General features: G+C 44.4%; 1 protein-coding gene across 5 annotated transcripts in view; it reads right to left on the bottom strand.

The window, feature by feature from the left end:
- The window catches only part of VPS13B (vacuolar protein sorting 13 homolog B), a 1,616,194-nt gene that overhangs the window by 1,348,501 nt on the left and 249,065 nt on the right, over positions 1-18,628 (bottom strand). For all 5 annotated transcript variants that reach the window (XM_063924187.1, XM_063924188.1, XM_063924189.1 and 2 more), the window contains exons 9-12: positions 12,798-12,893; positions 10,078-10,200; positions 5,783-5,920; positions 2,322-2,409 (exon numbers count right to left, since the gene is read on the bottom strand). In XM_063924187.1, coding sequence (XP_063780257.1) covers positions 2,322-2,409; positions 5,783-5,920; positions 10,078-10,200; positions 12,798-12,893 — 445 coding nt within the window. The remainder of the gene's footprint in view (positions 1-2,321; positions 2,410-5,782; positions 5,921-10,077; positions 10,201-12,797; positions 12,894-18,628) is intronic.

Here is an 18,628-nt window from a genome sequence, read left to right as displayed (position 1 = left end):
AGGTGGATTTCCCAGCCGTTGCCGATAGACCGACCCCAAATAACTCCTCCCCTTTATACGGCAATACTTCCATATGCCGTTTGGAATCCGCATCACCTGACCACTGTCGCGTCCATAACCCTCTTCTGGCAGAAATGGACAGCGCACTTACTCTTGATGCCAGAGTGCAAATATCCCTCTGTGCATCTCGCATATATAGAAATGCATCCTTTAAATGCTCTATAGTCAATAATATATTGTCCCTGTCCAGGGTATCAATATTTTCAGTCAGGGAATCCGACCAAGCCACCCCAGCACTGCACATCCAGGCTGAGGCGATTGCTGGTCGCAGTATAATACCAGTATGTGTGTATATACTTTTTAGGATATTTTCCAGCTTCCTATCAGCTGGTTACTTGAGGGCGGCCGTATCAGGAGACGGTAACGCCACTTGTTTTGATAAGCGTGTGAGCGCCTTATCTACCCTAGGGGGTGTTTCCCAACGCGCCCTAACCTCTGGCGGGAAAGGGTATAATGCCAATAATTTTTTAGAAATTAGCAGTTTTTTATCGGGGGAAACCCACGCTTCATCACACACCTCATTTAATTCATCTGATTCAGGAAAAACTATGGGTAGTTTTTTCACACCCCACATAATACCCTTTTTTGTGGTACTTGTAGTATCAGAAATGTTCAAAACCTCCTTCATTGCCGTGATCATGTAACGTGTGGCCCTACTGGAAAATACGTTTGTTTCCTCACCGTCGACACTGGAGTCAGTGTCCGTGTCTGGGTCTGTGTCGACCATCTGAGGTAACGGGCGCTTTAGAGCCCCTGACGGTGTTTGAGACGCCTGTACAGGTATTAACTGATTTGCCGGCTGTCTCATGTCGTCAACAGTCTTTTGTAAAGTGCTGACACTATCACGTAATTCCTTCCATAAAACCATCCAGTCAGGTGTCGACTCCCTAGGGGGTGACATCACTAATACAGGCAATTGCTCCGCCTCCATACCATTTTCCTCCTCATACATGTCGACACAACGTACCGACACACAGCACACACACAGGGAATGCTCTGATAGAGGACAGGACCCCACTAGCCCTTTGGGGAGACAGAGGGAGAGTTTGCCAGCACACACCAGAGCGCTATATATATACAGGGATAACCTTATATAAGTGTTTTTCCCTTATATAGCTGCTGTATAGATTTATCTGCCAAATTAGTGCCCCCCCTCTCTTGTTTTACCCTGTTTCTGTAGTGCAGGACTGCAGGGGAGAGTCAGGGAGCTTCCCTCCAACGGAGCTGTGAGGAAAAAATGGCGCCAGTGTGCTGAGGAGATAGGCTCCGCCCCCTTCTCGGCGGCCTTTCTCCCGCTTTTTTAAGGAAAAATTGGCAGGGGTTAAATGCATCCATATAGCCCAGGAGCTATATGTGATGTATTTTTTGCCATATAAGGTGTTTTTATTGCGTCTCAGGGCGCCCCCCCCCAGCGCCCTGCACCCTCAGTGACCGGAGTGTGAAGTGTGCTGAGAGCAATGGCGCACAGCTGCGGTGCTGTGCGCTACCTTATTGAAGACAGGACGTCTTCTGCCGCCGATTTTCCGGACCTCTTCAGTCTTCTGGCTCTGTAAGGGGGCCGGCGGCGCGGCTCTGGGACCCATCCATGGCTGGGCCTGTGATCGTCCCTCTGGAGCTAATGTCCAGTAGCCTAAGAAGCCCAATCCACTCTGCACGCAGGTGAGTTCGCTTCTTCTCCCCTTAGTCCCTCGGTGCAGTGAGCCTGTTGCCAGCAGGTCTCACTGAAAATAAAAAACCTACTTTAAACTTTTACTCTAAGCAGCTCAGGAGAGCCCCTTAGTATGCACCCTTTTCGTTCGGGCACAAAAATCTAACTGAGGCTTGGAGGAGGGTCATAGGGGGAGGAGCCAGTGCACACCAGGTAGTCCTAAAGCTTTTACTTTTGCGCCCAGTCTCCTGCGGAGCCGCTATTCCCCATGGTCCTTTCGGAGTCCCCAGCATCCACTAGGACGTCAGAGAAAAGCAGACAATAATTGTAAGAGTAAAATATAATGATAATGCTATCATTTATTATGTCTCTGTTCTTGCAGTGCTACACTGGGCTGTACCATAATATATTTCTAACAAACCTCCATAGGAAGCAATAACTGTGAATTAAAATAGGTTAAGGGGAGGACGCACACAGACAGATCAGGTCTCTGCAGAAAGGCAAACATCCCAGGTAAGACTGGGGACAGACTGTCAAGGACCAGGTGGCACTGAAGGAAGTATTTGTTTCTGTTATTCAAGGGAGGACAAACAAAAGAGAAAGGGACTTGTACCTTTGCCACTAGCAGACTCCATTGTATACAGGTAATCCATGTAGAGGGCCCCGAACCTCTGCATTCCGGCTATCTCTGTGTATGTCTCCTATCAACAAAGCAAAGCAAACACGGCTCTAATTCCAGCAAAAGAGAATCCCCAGATTACAACAGGATAGACACAGTATCAGAGACCTCCGCATGTTTGGGTTAGAGTGTCAGCACACAGGACAGCTTATCTGTACAAAAGAACAGATGTTATCCCTAAGGACTTACCTTGTCAGGATAGGTAAAGAGACCTCTATGGCCAGAAATACCCATACGTCTGCTGGACATTTATCCCATCACTCTATTAACGGCTGGTTAATAAATGCCTTTAATTGGTCGCCGGTGCTTCGTTAGTCATTCTTAGAATGGCATATGGAATGCATTAAGGGTAAATCTATTAGCTTAGATGTCAGCTGACACTGGTAGGAGCCGACCAACACGGCCGTGGACGGTAAGTAACCAGCAGGCTGGTGAGTGTGAGCACATCTGTTATAATGGAAGAAGCAGGACCTGTATGAAGCTTGATGAGTAGGAGGACACGTTTGACACCGCGAGGAACATTCACTAGTTTCCACTAATCCCTTCTCAGAGTAATACGTGTCAATATGTATACATGAATTGGTGACATGTTGACTTCGAGGAAACAGATGGGCATGCAAGAGTTGGCTGGGCCTGAGATACTCTGTGCTGCTGGTAACATTTTAATGCTCATCCCAACTAACAAAGCGTTTGGGATATTAGGTCCTCACCTCAGTCTTGATTGGCATAAAGAGCAGGTGACCTCCTAATAGCCACCCCAGTGTTTAACTAAACCTTAGTTGACAGAACCCAATTAGTTATTTCGATAGAGTAAACATGCCAGGTGTCCCCGAGATGTCTGATGCTTCCTCAGTGTCATGACACCGTACTCTCAGCCCGAGCCAGGGGAACGATGGTGAAGGCAAACATAAGGAGACATAATGCAACATTCCTTGGCAAGCACTTCTATGTATCACAAAGAAAATGCAGATAGTGCTTTGGTGCCTTAATCAATCACTACAAACATCGTAATCGCTTGCGCACTGTTTACATAGATGCTGGTGACAACGAAAGTAGTAGTACATTCAGGCACCCCTTTCAACTAACGTGTTTTCCACAAAACGTGTTAGCGGTAGAAGAGATAGGTTTAGGAATTATTGAGATATTGTTGTTGCAAGGAGAAAACAAGGTTGATCAGGTATATTCAAACTAGTACTACCCATAGCATAACAAGCTGTTATTTTACTGTAATAATGTTATTTGTAAAATAAATCAAACAGGTATAAACATCTGTAAGTGATGGGTCATTGAAAACGTTTTGGAACCGCACCTTTTCCTTTCTTAAATCTTATTGGAGACTGTTGGGCCTAATTTCAAGTACGATAATTACAATGCGCCTTGTGTTGGGCAATAAGAGAACACTTCTGTAAATGGGAGCTTTAAACTCTCCGGGGAGTTCTTGAGTTAAATTTGCTTCATTATGTGATTGATAATCCAGAAACACGTTATTGTTGTGGTGGCTCGTGCACACACACACAGGGCGATGTCATGAAATTACAAGTGTTACGCTGTTTGCAATATTCTTCCCAGTTATAGGGACACGTGCAAAATGTAGTCTTACAACTAAATCTTGGTGACTTATGGTTATATGGCCTTCAGGGACATCACAGGAACACAGCAAGTGCTGGAAAACAATTAGACTGTCTAGAACAGGGTTGTGGTCACTCTTATGGAAGGGTAAGAGCTGGCCGTGTACATTGAATCTCCACACTGACCACTGGCCAAATTAGACAGATCAGGCAAAGCAGCTGGGACCTATGGGACCCCAATAGCGTAGTCAACTGACGGCCAACGACACACTGAGAAAGACTTCTCAGGGAATCTGCATTTGCAGACAGGAAAGATTTGAGATCCATGCAGGTACTAATTACAGACAGACTAAAGTGCAATAAGTAACTTGCTTTGGTGTTTGCTACTCCACACTTCCATCTAGGTATATAGGTTTTTTCCTTTTTCCAAAAGTAGTACTACTCAGACTCAAAAAGTAATAGAAATTGAAAAGGGAAAACAAAACAATTAATTATCTGAAAACAAAAACATCTACCTTAGAGTTTAGACATCTGACTACTTCAAACTCTATGTAAATAAAAAATAAACTACAGAAAGAAAGAAGTACAGAACAGAATGGAATAATTTTGGTTTACCACACATTTCAACTGAGTGGGTTCCCACCGCATTCCACTTGTGTCTGGGAACATCAGAACCCTGTCATGTTCAATTTGGCCAGTGCTGGCGGGCATTAGTGAGAAATTACCAAGCCTTAAAATGAGAAAGTTCTTTTCCATGGAGTCAAGAAGACAAAAAAGAAAAAAATGGTCGGATACTTAGGATTAGAGACATCAAATACAATGAAACCCAGAGATCTGACCATGGATAAAGCAATTTTCAATGAAATTACACACAGCCTCTGCCAGGTAGGATGCCCCCATTTGCACTGGGTAATGTGACAACATGGAAAGCAGACGGAAATGTTTTCTTAGGACTCTCTTGAGGTCAGGATTTCTTTCCTCACAAGTTAGCGGCGTGCACACAGTATTGTGAACAGATCTACAATGTACACGAGATAATGTACTTCATAAAGCACATACTAAAATCCGTTGAATCTGTGTGTACGAGGCCACAGCCAAACCAAGTAGAGATAGATAGATAGATAGATAGATAGATAGATAGATAGATAGATAGATAGATAGATAGATAGATAGATAGATAGATAGAATAAATTGCAATAAATTATATTTGGGAATCTGAGACGTCACAGAGGAGCATAGTGGTCACCTAAAACACAAGCCAGCTGGTGACCTGTAAAATAAATGTAAAAAAACATAACAATATTTTTTGTTTGGTAAACATTCTATGATCTCGTTGCTCCTTAAAATGGAAAAAAAAAAAAAAGAGAGAATACTGTGACGAATAGCTTTCAACTGAAAATGTTCCATGTCATGCAGTAACCAGAGCTCTACAAATACAATAAATATATAACTCTGTGAGGTAATATGGGGACACTGCCTGCAATGTATAGAGTTCCACACTGAGCACTATGCAGTAGCCTTCCAACAGACAGGGAACTCGTCACTGTGGTCACAGCCATTACCCAGGGACCAGCAGTTGTCTGTGCCAATCTACTGGCTATAACTGGACTATATGGTGGATAAAGCGCCACACAACAGAATGTTACGGTGATGTCACAGGCTCATAGTAAATGGATAGGCCGTATTCTCATTCATATACGTTCAGCAGACAAATGGGCTCCCCTATAGGTATGGGTCAGGTACATTTTAAATGTAAAACTCTTATTGCAGCTCACACATTGTTTTTTACTTTGTGGTATAATGGGTTTCTTGCATGAAGATACAGACCTTATGGGTAGACGAGACTAAGATGAACTCTGCTCTAATTCCATTATTTTCTGGACTTCTGTAGTCAAACAATGAGTTTGTAAGATAAGTGTTTCCTTTGTTGGTTAAATTCTCCCCACAGGTAAAGAAACAGGCCTCCTGCAGAGAAAAGAAAACACTCATATGATGATATAAGAATTTGTATTATAGAATATTGTGGACTGAATTTAGTATTGTACCATGATCATCAATGAAAGAGGACTTATGGAATGTAGTCAAAACGTTGACATTGAACGGGAGTGGGTTGATATAGATAGTTTCTAGTTAGACAATCAATAGATAGACACCATATGTTAGACAGACATTAGGTTGACAGGGTCAAACGGTCGACATGAAAAAGGTAGACAGTACAAAAGGTCGACAGGGTCAAAAGATCCACATGAAAATGGTCGACACAAAAAAAGGTAGACACCATGTTTTTTGCATTTTTGTAGTTTGTGTGGATAGTTTTGTCATCTGGGACCCCCAATTGTAGAAAGGCATATGCTCGCCACAAGGTTTATAACCAACTCTATGCCGACATGGAAAGAGAAGGTATGAAATAGTCCAAAAACATGATAAATATATTTAAAAAAAAGGTGTCTATCTTTTTTATGTCGACCTTTCTCAGGTCGACCTTTTGACTCTGTCGACCTAATGTCTGTCTAACATATGGTGTCTATCTATTGACTGTCTAACAAGACTATCTATCATCCGGATACCCATTGAACATATCATCGTGGGCAAAATGTTGATGTGAAACGATGACATTCTGCCCAGACCAGCAGCAGAGGGTTGGGTATAGACTGCAGGAGAGGGCTAGGCAATAGGGATGTATTAGGGGGTTACATAGAAACATAGAAACATAGAATTTGACGGCAGATAAGAACCACTTGGCCCATCTAGTCTGCCCCTTTTTTATTTTATCCTTTAGGCAATCTCAACCCTTTTTTAACCTTGATTCTTTGTAAGGATATTCATATGCCTGTCCCAAGCATGTTTAAATTGCCCTACAGTCTTAGCCTCTACCACCTCTGATGGGAGGCTATTCCACTTATCCACTACCCTTTCTGTGAAGTAATTTTTCCTTAAATTTCCCCTGAACCTCCCCCCCTCCAGTCTCAATGTATGCCCTCGAGTTCTAATACTTCTTTTCCTTTGAAGAATGTTTCCCTCCTGAACTTTGTTAAGACCCTTTATATATTTGAAAGTTTCTATCATGTCTCCCCTTTCCCTTCTCTCCTCCAAACTATACATGTTAAGATCTTTTAGCCTTTCCGGGTAAGTTTTGTGATGTAGGCCATGCACCATTTTAGTTGCCCTTCTTTGTACACTCTCTAATGTATTTATATCCTTCTGGAGATAGGGTCTCCAGAACTGGACACAGTATTCCAGTTCTGGGTTAGGCATATCTACCACCTCTGGATTCACCGGACATCCTCATCAGCGGACTTTGGGACATGGAAGACATCGCTGAAGCTGCCACACTTGCCAAACCAGGTTAGTCACTGCTAGATCACCAGCGGTGACTTATCTGAACATTATAATCATCTCAACATCTCATCAATGTTGACATGATGAATATCGACACTGCGAGCATGTTGACATTATAACCAGGTCGATATTGTCATGGTGACATTATGAATGTCGCCAAAATATATCACACCAAAGACTTATGTAACACCCATGACTTACATATATAGGGATTAACTAAGGCATTTGTCTGGATATACATGTACCACAGGTGTGCATCCATTTAAAAAAACAGAAACATTTTTCCTGAGTGGGTAGAGTCAACGAAATAAAAATAAATTTCCTACCAAGACGTGTCATGTCCGTCCACATCCTCCACTCCCTTCAAGCCTCCTGCTCCCAATTCACTTGGAGTCACAAAACCCCCTGCATTAGACTCAATTTAAAAACCGTTCACCAATTTTCATAGCTATTATGATGCCCCATGTCTAAGCCAAATGTTGGCCTAGCATTCCCTTCTGTCTACCAAGAGTTAGATTGATTTTGAGAATGAATTAGTAGATGCGGCCCCACTCTCATTGACCCCTTCAATTCTTACCAAACACAGGTCCTGTTTTGCAAGGTTTATTCCCATGGTCATCCTGACCCTTTCCCATTGAGACACACAACTCCTCACATCTTTCAACCTATTCATCCCCTTGTGGAGTCCACCCACTGTTTCCCCTCCACTAAAATATACCAATTTTTTCAATCCCGCCATTTTCTTTGCTCTCTCTTTCCGAAAACCCAAACCAGACTCCCCGCCCCCATGGAACGTTCCTGTATGTACAATCCATTGGATTGGGCTCTATTTCCCAGCGATACCTCAATATTCTGACCCCAGATTCATTTACTCTACCCACTCAAGAACAAGCATGGGAACTGGAACTTAGTCATGAATTGGGTTTGGAAATTTTGGCTACGATATGCACTAAAACCCTAAAAATCCTCTATCAGTGTTGCCATAAAAGATAACTCCTATAAGGTTCTAACCAGATGGTCTACATCCCAGACCATCTACACAACATTCCTTACTGCATCTGCTCTCAAACAGTGTGGCCAACTAGTCACCTTCATTCATATGTTGCCCCATATTGTAAAGTCCTTAATAAAAGTCACCATCGAACCCCTCCATATCCCTTGATCCAAAACATTTCTTACTAAATCTGCTCCCACCACCACACACACACATACCTCCCTAAACATACTGCCAAATCAATACTCCACGTACATGTGCATTAAGATACCAGATCACTCATAAATGGAAAAACTCTGCCCCCTACCCCCCTACTTAACAAGTGGTGTTGAATCAGATTTGGTTTGTGTCCCATATGTAATTTATCACTGAGCTTCTCAATAACACAATTGTGAAATACAATTGAGATTGCACTACACTACGCCACACCATTACCAGGCATCCCCTAATTTATTATAACCCTCTGTCCGTCCATTTTCAGCTATACACTGGCTCGTGATCTCCCCCACCATGTCGCACAACTCGCTCCCCCACCCCCATCATCACTGCTCTCCACTGCTACCCATCTCTCCACCTTCCATTTGTTATACTATTTAACACTTTACATCACTGTATCGGGCTTGTTGCTGCTTATTTTTATTATTGTTGAAAGTGAATTTTCTTGCATCTTGCTTGTTCTTGTCTTGATATATATTTATAAGCATTTTTAGGTGGCACATTTTTATAGAAAATTCCTGCTATGGGGGAAAAAAAAAAAAAAAGGAAACAAACCTATGATTTTTTTTTTGATTTTTTTTAAGCACTCATCCCATTAATAGTTCTTGGCTGTTGGGGGCACTGATGAAATCAAGCAGAAGGCCCAACCCAAGAACAGATGGTAACATTTCCTCTGTAGGCTCCGCCCCTTTCTGAACCATCATACAGCTCCAGGCCTACAGCTCAAACTCCTTTCAAAGTCCCAGCATGATAGGATTTGACGTTGGAACCTTGGAGACTGAAGCAACATACATGTCGCCTACACACTGTGCAGGTCATTTATAAAGAGCTTGGTTTTGCCAGGTGCTCTGCCCAGCGTATTTCAACATGCATGCCAAACATCTGCTCTCTTAGGACCCCTCCACAAACCAGAAGTACGTAGGGGCTGCAGCAGGAAAATCGCCAGAGGTGCACTGTGCAAAAATGTAATCATCACAATCATCACATCATAGACAAATCTTGTCAACTTCACAACAACCGCATTAAATAAAATAAACTTTCAGTGTTTTTGCCTTAAATACTGCTACATTTAGCCTCATTCACAGCTTATATGTATCAGTGTCTGTATTACATGTGCTAATTACACTGTTCGCAAGGCACATGAAAGCATTGTGAAACACAGAGGTGTAAAATGTTTTTGAATAAGAGCCTAGGACGAGTGCAAACAGCTCTTAAGTGAATAACATCTCATGGAGATTTAAATTTAAAAAAAATATCAAAATCACTGAGCCTGAAAAAAATAATATTTTTATTTTGCCAAATTTTAATCACAACTCATCATTTTACAGAAGTGATTCTCAATTCCAGTCCTCAACCATCCCCAAGCAGGTCATGTTTTCTAGGTTTCTGTCTGTGGAAATAGGCGGGATACTTATTGACCCAGCAAAGTAGATGAACTCTGTGCACTTTTAGAAATCCACAAACCATGACCTATTGGTGATATATGAAGACTAGAGCTGAGAACAACTGGCTTACAATGTAGCTTCGTATTTCATACAATAAATAACTATGGCTGTATAGTGTTAGTACTTACAGAATCGGTTCGGTTTGCGTTCTCTTCAAAGTCTTTTATCCCCATAATTCCTTTTAGACACATGGCTTGACTACCAACAAAGCCAACCTGGCAATCAAAAAATGGTTCTCCCTTCATAAGAACCTGCGTGAAAAAGAAAATATTTTTTTCTTGAATCCTAACGGAAAGCTTAATCATTTTAACGTCAATCCAATATCTTCCACCAGTTTCCGAGCAGGGCGGCATTGTGCCATGTGCCGAACCTGCCACCTGAAGACGTGACGTCATGATGTCACGCTGAGTGGGTGGGAGCACCAGTGCAGGAAGTACAGCACTGGGTCAGGACACTCCGGGCGGCTATACAAGTGTAGGGTGCTTGCACAGAGCGCCAAGAGAGACAGTAACAAGGTTATTATACTGATTAATATAAAGATGTTTTAGCAGTGAATATACCAATTATTTGCACTTTTAATGTTAACATTACATACATAGCATGTAAGTAGAGGCGAGCATTATTACATACATTTAATATAAAGATTATAATGTGTATTTTTGTTATATTGAATAAATGTTAATTCCAGCATCTCTAGAACTTTATAAAATGTGTTTATTTAGGAGAATACAAGCGCAGGCATTTTTGTCTGTTTTCAACAAGATCTCATTTGTTCACTTTCAGTCAGCAGCGATAAAATACTCATCATAGATTCAATTTATGTAATAGCAAACTTGCGCTTAGAGCAATTAATGTTTCTCTATTAATCAATAACTGTTTAGATTATGAGAATAATCTTCATTTAGATGGTGTCGCAAAGGTTCCCTGGCACAGTACACGGGTAACAGTGTACAAAGAAAGAAAAAGTACAACAGACAAAGTAGCATCATCACAGAGCATATCTCCCAACAGCGGAGATCTCGACAACGTGTCAGGGTGCAGAATGCTGGTGGCATGGCCTGAACTCCAGTAAATGTTTAGAAAAGAATACCATTTTCTATGCCTCACACAAAAGTCATGATTGCTGGACAGTCCTTTAAAATGGGAACAGGACACAGTTCCGAAGAGCTTACATTCCAGGGGAAAAAAGGCAACACAAGTAGAGAGAGAGAGGGGAGAGAAGACTGGGAAGAGAGAGAGAGGAGGGCGGTAGGCTTCAGTGAAGAAAAGAAACCTCAGTGGTTGTAGAGATTGGTAGGGGAATGAGTAGTCTGGACCTCTGCACAGGAGCAGCAATAGGGCCAGATTAAGGTTAGGAGGGGACCCAGGGCATCAACTTGTTGCAGCCCTTATCAAGCAAATGGATAAAGTGATATACAGGCAATGCTATTAAAACAGACAAACCCACATGCCCACCATGGCATCAGACATCCACATAGGACCCTGGCAGCCCATCAGTTTTCCTTACATGCCCTTTTTAAGCATCACAACCCCCTGTTCACTTCAAACATGGATGTGGAAAGTGAAAATCCTCCCGCTTAGGGGGCAATGGACACTAAGGTGCCTTAGATAAAATGCACACCCCAGGATCCACTGCATTGCATACCCACTCCCAGTCTCTGCTTCCCGATGGGAAGCAGTCAGCAGTGCACAATCTAGCACAGTGATCAGTTTGGCCCGACTATCAATTCACAAAAATGACGCCATCAGGTTGTAACTGAATAGAGCATTTAAAAAAAAGTTCCTAAAGAATGTCATTAATGTTTGTCAAATAGCAGCAACAGAGATTTTAACAAGTGAGTTAATGCAAAAGTAGCAGACAGTACTCCAATAAGTCTCTAGTATGCAGCATAGCGATATATTTATATAATAAGCCATAATAACTTTTAAGTGGAGATACATATATACATATGTATACGGTTACACCATTGTTATTACTCTCTAAAAACTAGCATGTATTGCTTTATAACATGCATAGAAACTATAGGCTATTTGTACAGCTTCTCTATCGGCTTCACTTAACTTAAGCTATTATTGCTGGGAATTAGAGCGCTAGCTTACTTTGGCCAGATCATTCGTAACATACAGACACATACGCTGACTCAGCACAAGGGGCCTAATTCAGATCTGATCGCAGCAGAAAATTTGTTAGCTAATGGGCAAAACCATGTGCACTGCAGGTGGGGCAGATATAACATGTGCAGAGAGAGTTAGATTTGGGTGGGGTGCGTTCAAACTGAAATCTAATTTGCAGTGTAAAAATAAAGCAGCCAGTATTTACCCTGCACAGAAATATAACCCACCCAAATCTAACTCTCTCTGCACATGTTATATCTGCCTCCCCCCCCCCCCCCTCCCGCAGTAGTGCACATGGTTTTGCCCATTAGCTAACAAATTTGCTGCTGCCATCAGATCTGAATTAGGCCCTTGCGCTATTCCAATGCATATCCCATGGACAGATCAATGTTACTAGACCCAGAAGGTAATTTTGGAGTTATAGCTACAACTCTGTTACTATGGCGGGAAAACTGGGGACAGTGGTTCCCAAACTGGGTGCACATTTGGGTTCCACGGGTTGGTGACCCAGGGCCAAATATAAAGACTTATGGTCACTGTAAAAGGCAAAACCAGTGTTTGGAAACCACTGCGGCAGCAAGTACCTAAAACCATGAAAAACAAGGTGAGCATGGAGCGGACAAAAGGCATTATTTTCAATAACGTATGTATATTTTGTTTTTAAAGCTAAGGTTATTGTTATTTTCATATGACTGCATACTTAGCTGTATAAATGTGGGCAGGGCAGAATTACCTCAATAGTGGTCCCTTCTTGCTCCCATCTTAGAACTTCTCTGGATTTCACTTTCTGCGGGCTGTAATAGCTGCTCTCGGCCTGCATCTCCGTAAGCTGGAAAACACCACAACACACACCTTCATGCTGTCCAGTGCTTGCATTACAGAGAAGGCAATCTGTCATTACAATACTGCATTGATGAAGACAAATTAACATTCACTGTTGGCTGCAGTGTATTATTGGACAGGAAACAGGTGCAACGAGACAGCTGCAAGACATTAGCTTCACCACTGCATAGGAGGCTGATGTTAAATATACCAAGCATAATGTAGAGAGGGGCAGGAGTCGCTCCAGTCAACACACAGCCTACCATTTTCTTTCACCTCTTCTCTCAACGCTACATCTATACATGGAGTGAAAAATGGCCGGGTATCTTAAAACACCACTTGTGTGGCGTGCAGTTCCTCACCTCCTGCTACAGTCCTGCCGATTGTGTACAGTGCGGAATGACTAGCTGATAAAAGGTTGCACATTAGTCAGTCACCGAGCTCTTCTTATAGATATTTACGTCTAGATCTGTCATGACACTAACAGCAGATATGCAGGAATAGTAATGGAAGAGAAGGACTAGGGGAGCCGTCCCAGTGCAGAAGCACAGGTGTTCCCAGTTACCGAGTCCCAAGTCACTCAGGATCATGGAAACAGAAGAGTTGCATTCTGGGAAACAGTTTGCCTTATGAATCGGTCATTTCGCTGAGTAATATAGTAGTGTACACATATAGCTAAGTACAGAGCTTCCTCTTTATCCAAATAAATAGCAACTTGCGACAAAGCTGACAATAAGGTAAAATAATAAGAATTTACTTACCGATAATTCTATTTCTCGTAGTCCGTAGTGGATGCTGGGGACTCCGTCAGGACCATGGGGAATAGCGGCTCCGCAGGAGACAGGGCACAAAAGTAAAAGCTTTAGGATCAGGTGGTGTGCACTGGCTCCTCCCCCTATGACCCTCCTCCAAGCCTCAGTTAGGATACTGTGCCCGGACGAGCGTACACAATAAGGAAGGATTTTGAATCCCGGGTAAGACTCATACCAGCCACACCAATCACACTGTACAACCTGTGATCTGAACCCAGTTAACAGCATGATAACAGCGGTGCCTCTGAAAAGATGGCTCACAACAATAATAACCCGATTTTTGTAACAATAACTATGTACAAGTATTGCAGACAATCCGCACTTGGGATGGGCGCCCAGCATCCACTACGGACTACGAGAAATAGAATTATCGGTAAGTAAATTCTTATTTTCTCTGACGTCCTAAGTGGATGCTGGGGACTCCGTCAGGACCATGGGGATTATACCAAAGCTCCCAAACGGGCGGGAGAGTGCGGATGACTCTGCAGCACCGAATGAGAGGACTCCAGGTCCTCCTCAGCCAGGGTATCAAATTTGTAGAATTTTTCAAACGTGTTTGCCCCTGACCAAGTAGCAGCTCGGCAAAGTTGTAAAGCCGAGACCCCTCGGGCAGCCGCCCAAGATGAGCCCACCTTCCTTGTGGAATGGGCATTTACATATTTTGGCTGTGGCAGGCCTGCCACAGAATGTGCAAGCTGAATTGTACTACACATCCAACTAGCAATCGTCTGCTTAGAAGCAAGAGCACCCAGTTTGTTGGGTGCATACAGGATAACAGCAAGTCAGTTTTCCTGACTCCAGCCGTCCTGGAAACCTATATTTTCAGGGCCCTGACAACATCTAGCAACTTGGAGTCCTCCAAGTCCCTAGTAGCCGCAGGTACCACAATAAGCTGGTTCAGGTGAAACGCTGACACCACCTTAGGGAGAAACTGGGGACGAGTCCGCAGCTCTGCCCTGTCCGAATGGACAATCAGATATGGGCTTTTGTGAGACAAAGCCGCCAATTCTGACACTCGCCTGGCCGAGGCCAGGGCCAACAGCATGGTCACTTTCCATGTGAGATATTTCAAATCCACAGATTTGAGCGGTTTAAACCAATGTGATTTGAGGAATCCCAGAACTACGTTGAGATCCCACAGTGCCACTGGAGGCACAAAAGGGGGTTGTATATGCAGTACTCCCTTGAAAAACTTCTGGACTTCAGGAACTGAAGCCAATTCTTTCTGGAAGAAAATCGACAGGGCCGAAATTTGAACCTTAATGGACCCCAATTTGAGGCCCATAGACACTCCTGTTTGTAGGAAATGCAGGAATCGACCGAGTTGAAATTCCTCCGTGGGGGCCTTCCTGGCCTCACACCATGCAACATATTTTCGCCAAAAGCGGTGATAATGTTGGGCGGTCACCTCCTTCCTGCCTCTGACAAGGGTAGGGATGACCTCTTCCGGAATGCCTTTTTCCCTTAGGATCCGGCGTTCAACCGCCATGCCGTCAAACGCAGCCGCGGTAAGTCTTGGAACAGACATGATCCTTGCTGAAGCAAGTCCCTTCTTAATATCTCTTGAAGTTCCGGGTACCAAGTCCTTCTTGGCCAATCCGGTGCCACGAGTATAGTTCTTACTCCTCTCCGTCTTATAATTCTCAGTACCTTGGGTATGAGAGGCAGAGGAGGGAACACATACACCGACTGGTACGCCCACGGTGTTACCAGAGCGTCCCAGCTATTGCCTGAGGGTCTCTTGACCTGGCGCAATACCTGTCCAGTTTTTTGTTCAGACGGGACGCCATCATGTCCACCTTTGGTCTTTCCCAACGGTTCACAATCATGTGGAAGACTTCCAGATGAAGTCCCCACTCTCCCGGGTGGAGGTCGTTCCTGCTGAGGAAGTCTGCTTCCCAGTTGTCCACTCCCGGAATGAACACCGCTGACAGTGTTATCACATGATTTTTCGCCCAGCGAAGAATCCTTGCTGCCATTGCACTCCTGCTTCTTGTGCCGCCCTGTCTGTTTACGTGGGCGACTGCCGTGATGTTGTCCGACTGGATCAGCACCGGTTGACTTTGAAGCAGAGGTCTTCCTAGGCTCAGAGCATTGTAAATTGCCCTTAGCTCCAGTATATTTATGTGGAGAGAAGTCTCCAGACTTGACCACACTCCTTGGAAATTTCTTCCCTGTGTGACTGCTCCCCAGCCTCTCAGGCTGGCATCCGTGGTCACCAGAACCCAGTCCTGAATGCCGAATGTGCTGCCCTCTAGTAGATGAGCACTCTGCAGCCACCACAGGAGAGACACCCTTGTCCTTGGAGACAGGATTATCCGCTGATGCATCTGAAGATGCGATCCGGACCATTCGTCCAGCAGATCCCACTGAAAAATTCTTGCGTGAAATCTGCCGAATGGAATCGCTTCGTAAGAAGCCACCATTTTTCCCAGGACTCTTGTGCATTGATGCACTGACACTTGGCCTGGTTTTAGGAGGTTTCTGACTAGCTCGGATAACTCCCTGGCTTTCTCCTCCGGGAGAAACACCTTTTTCTGGACTGTGTCCAGAATCATCCCTAGGAACAGCAGACGTGTCGTCGGAAACAGCTGCGATTTTGGAATATTTAGAATCCACCCGTGCTGTCGTAGAACTACTTGAGATAGTGCTACTGCGACCTCCAACTGTTCTCTGGACCTTGCCCTTATCAGGAGATCGTCCAAGTAAGGGATAATTAAGACGCCTTTTCTTTGAAGAAGAATCATCATTTCGGCCATTACCTTGGTAAAGACCCGGGGTGCCGTGGACAATCCAAACGGCAGCGTCTGAAACTGATAGTGACAGTTCTGTACCACGAACCTGAGGTACCCTTGGTGAGAAGGGCAAATTGGGACATGGAGGTAAGCATCCTTGATGTCCAGGGACACCATATAGTCCCCTTCTTCCTGGTTCGCTATCACTGCTCTGAGTGACTCCATCTTGATTTGAACCTTTGTATGTATGTGTTCAAAGATTTCAGATTTAGAATAGGTCTCACCGAGCCGTCTGGCTTCAGTACCACAATATAGTGTGGAATAATACCCCTTTCCTTGTTGTAGGAGGGGTACTTTGATTATCACCTGCTGGGAATACAGCTTGTGAATTGTTTCCAATACTGCCTCTCTGTCGGAGGGAGACGTTGGTAAAGCAGACTTCAGGAACCTGCGAGGGGGAGACGTCTCGAATTTCCAATCTGTACCCCTGGGATACTACTTGTAGGATCCAGGGGTCCACTTGCGAGTGAGCCCACTGCGCGCTGAAACTCTTGAGACGACCCCCCACCGCACCTGAGTCCGCTTGTACGGCCCCAGCGTCATGCTGAGGACTTGGCAGAAGCGGTGGAGGGCTTCTGTTCCTGGGAAGGGGCTGCCTGCTGCAGTCTTCTTCCCTTTCCTCTACCCCTGGGCAGATATGACTGGCCTTTTGCCCGCTTGCCCTTATGGGGACGAAAGGACTGAGGCTGAAAAGACGGTGTCTTTTTCTGCTGAGATGTGACTTGGGGTAAAAAAGGTGGATTTTCCAGCTGTTGCCGTGGCCACCAGGTCCGATGCACCGACCCCAAATAACTCCTCCCCTTTATACGGCAATACTTCCATGTGCCGTTTGGAATCTGCATCACCTGACCACTGTCGTGTCCATAAACATCTTCTGGCAGATATGGACATCGCACTTACTCTTGATGCCAGAGTGCAAATATCCCTCTGTGCATCTCGCATATATAGAAATGCATCCTTTAAATGCTCTATAGTCAATAAAATACTGTCTCTGTCAAGGGTATCAATATTTTCAGTCAGGGAATCCGACCAAGCCACCCCAGCGCTGCACATCCAGGCTGAGGCGATCGCTGGTCGCAGTATAACACCAGTATGTGTGTATATACTTTTTAGGATATTTTCCAGCCTCCTATCAGCTGGCTCCTTGAGGGCGGCCGTATCTGGAGACAGTAACGCCACTTGTTTTGATAAGCGTGTGAGCGCCTTATCCACCCTAAGGAGTGTTTCCCAACGCGCCCTAACTTCTGGCGGGAAAGGGTATAACGCCAATAATTTTCTATCGGGGGAAACCCACGCATCATCACACACTTCATTTAATTTATCTGATTCAGGAAAAACTACAGGTAGTTTTTTCACACCCCACATAATACCCTTTTTTGTGGTACTTGTAGTATCAGAAATATGTAACACCTCCTTCATTGCCCTTAACATGTAACGTGTGGCCCTAATGGAAAATACGTTTGTTTCTTCACCGTCGACACTGGAGTCAGTGTCCGTGTCTGTGTCTGTGTCGACCGACTGAGGTAAATGGGCGTTTTAAAGCCCCTGACGGTGTTTGAGACGCCTGGACAGGTACTAATTGGTTTGCCGGCCGTCTCATGTCGTCAACCGACCTTGCAGCGTGTTGACATTATCACGTAATTCCCTAAATAAGCCATCCATTCCGGTGTCGACTCCCTAGAGAGTGACATCACCATTACAGGCAATTGCTCCGCCTCCTCACCAACATCGTCCTCATACATGTCGACACACACGTACCGACACACAGCACACACACAGGGAATGCTCTGATAGAGGACAGGACCCCACTAGCCCTTTGGGGAGACAGAGGGAGAGTTTGCCAGCACACACCAAAACGCTATAATTATACAGGGACAACCTTATATAAGTGTTTTCCCTTATAGCATCTTAATATATAATAATATCGCCAAATAAGTGCCCCCCCTCTCTGTTTTAACCCTGTTTCTGTAGTGCAGTGCAGGGGAGAGCCTGGGAGCCTTCCTAGCAGCGGAGCTGTGTAGGAAAATGGCGCTGTGTGCTGAGGAGAATAGGCCCCGCCCCCTTTTCGGCGGGCTTCTTCTCCCGTTTTTCTGACAACCTGGCAGGGGTTAAATACATCCATATAGCCCCAGAGG

The sequence above is a fragment of the Pseudophryne corroboree genome, chromosome 5 (assembly GCF_028390025.1).
Source record: "Pseudophryne corroboree isolate aPseCor3 chromosome 5, aPseCor3.hap2, whole genome shotgun sequence".
NCBI classification, from domain to species: Eukaryota; Metazoa; Chordata; class Amphibia; order Anura; family Myobatrachidae; genus Pseudophryne; species Pseudophryne corroboree.
Note: the sequence above shows the minus strand (reverse complement) of the source record. Positions and strands in the feature narration are given on the sequence as shown.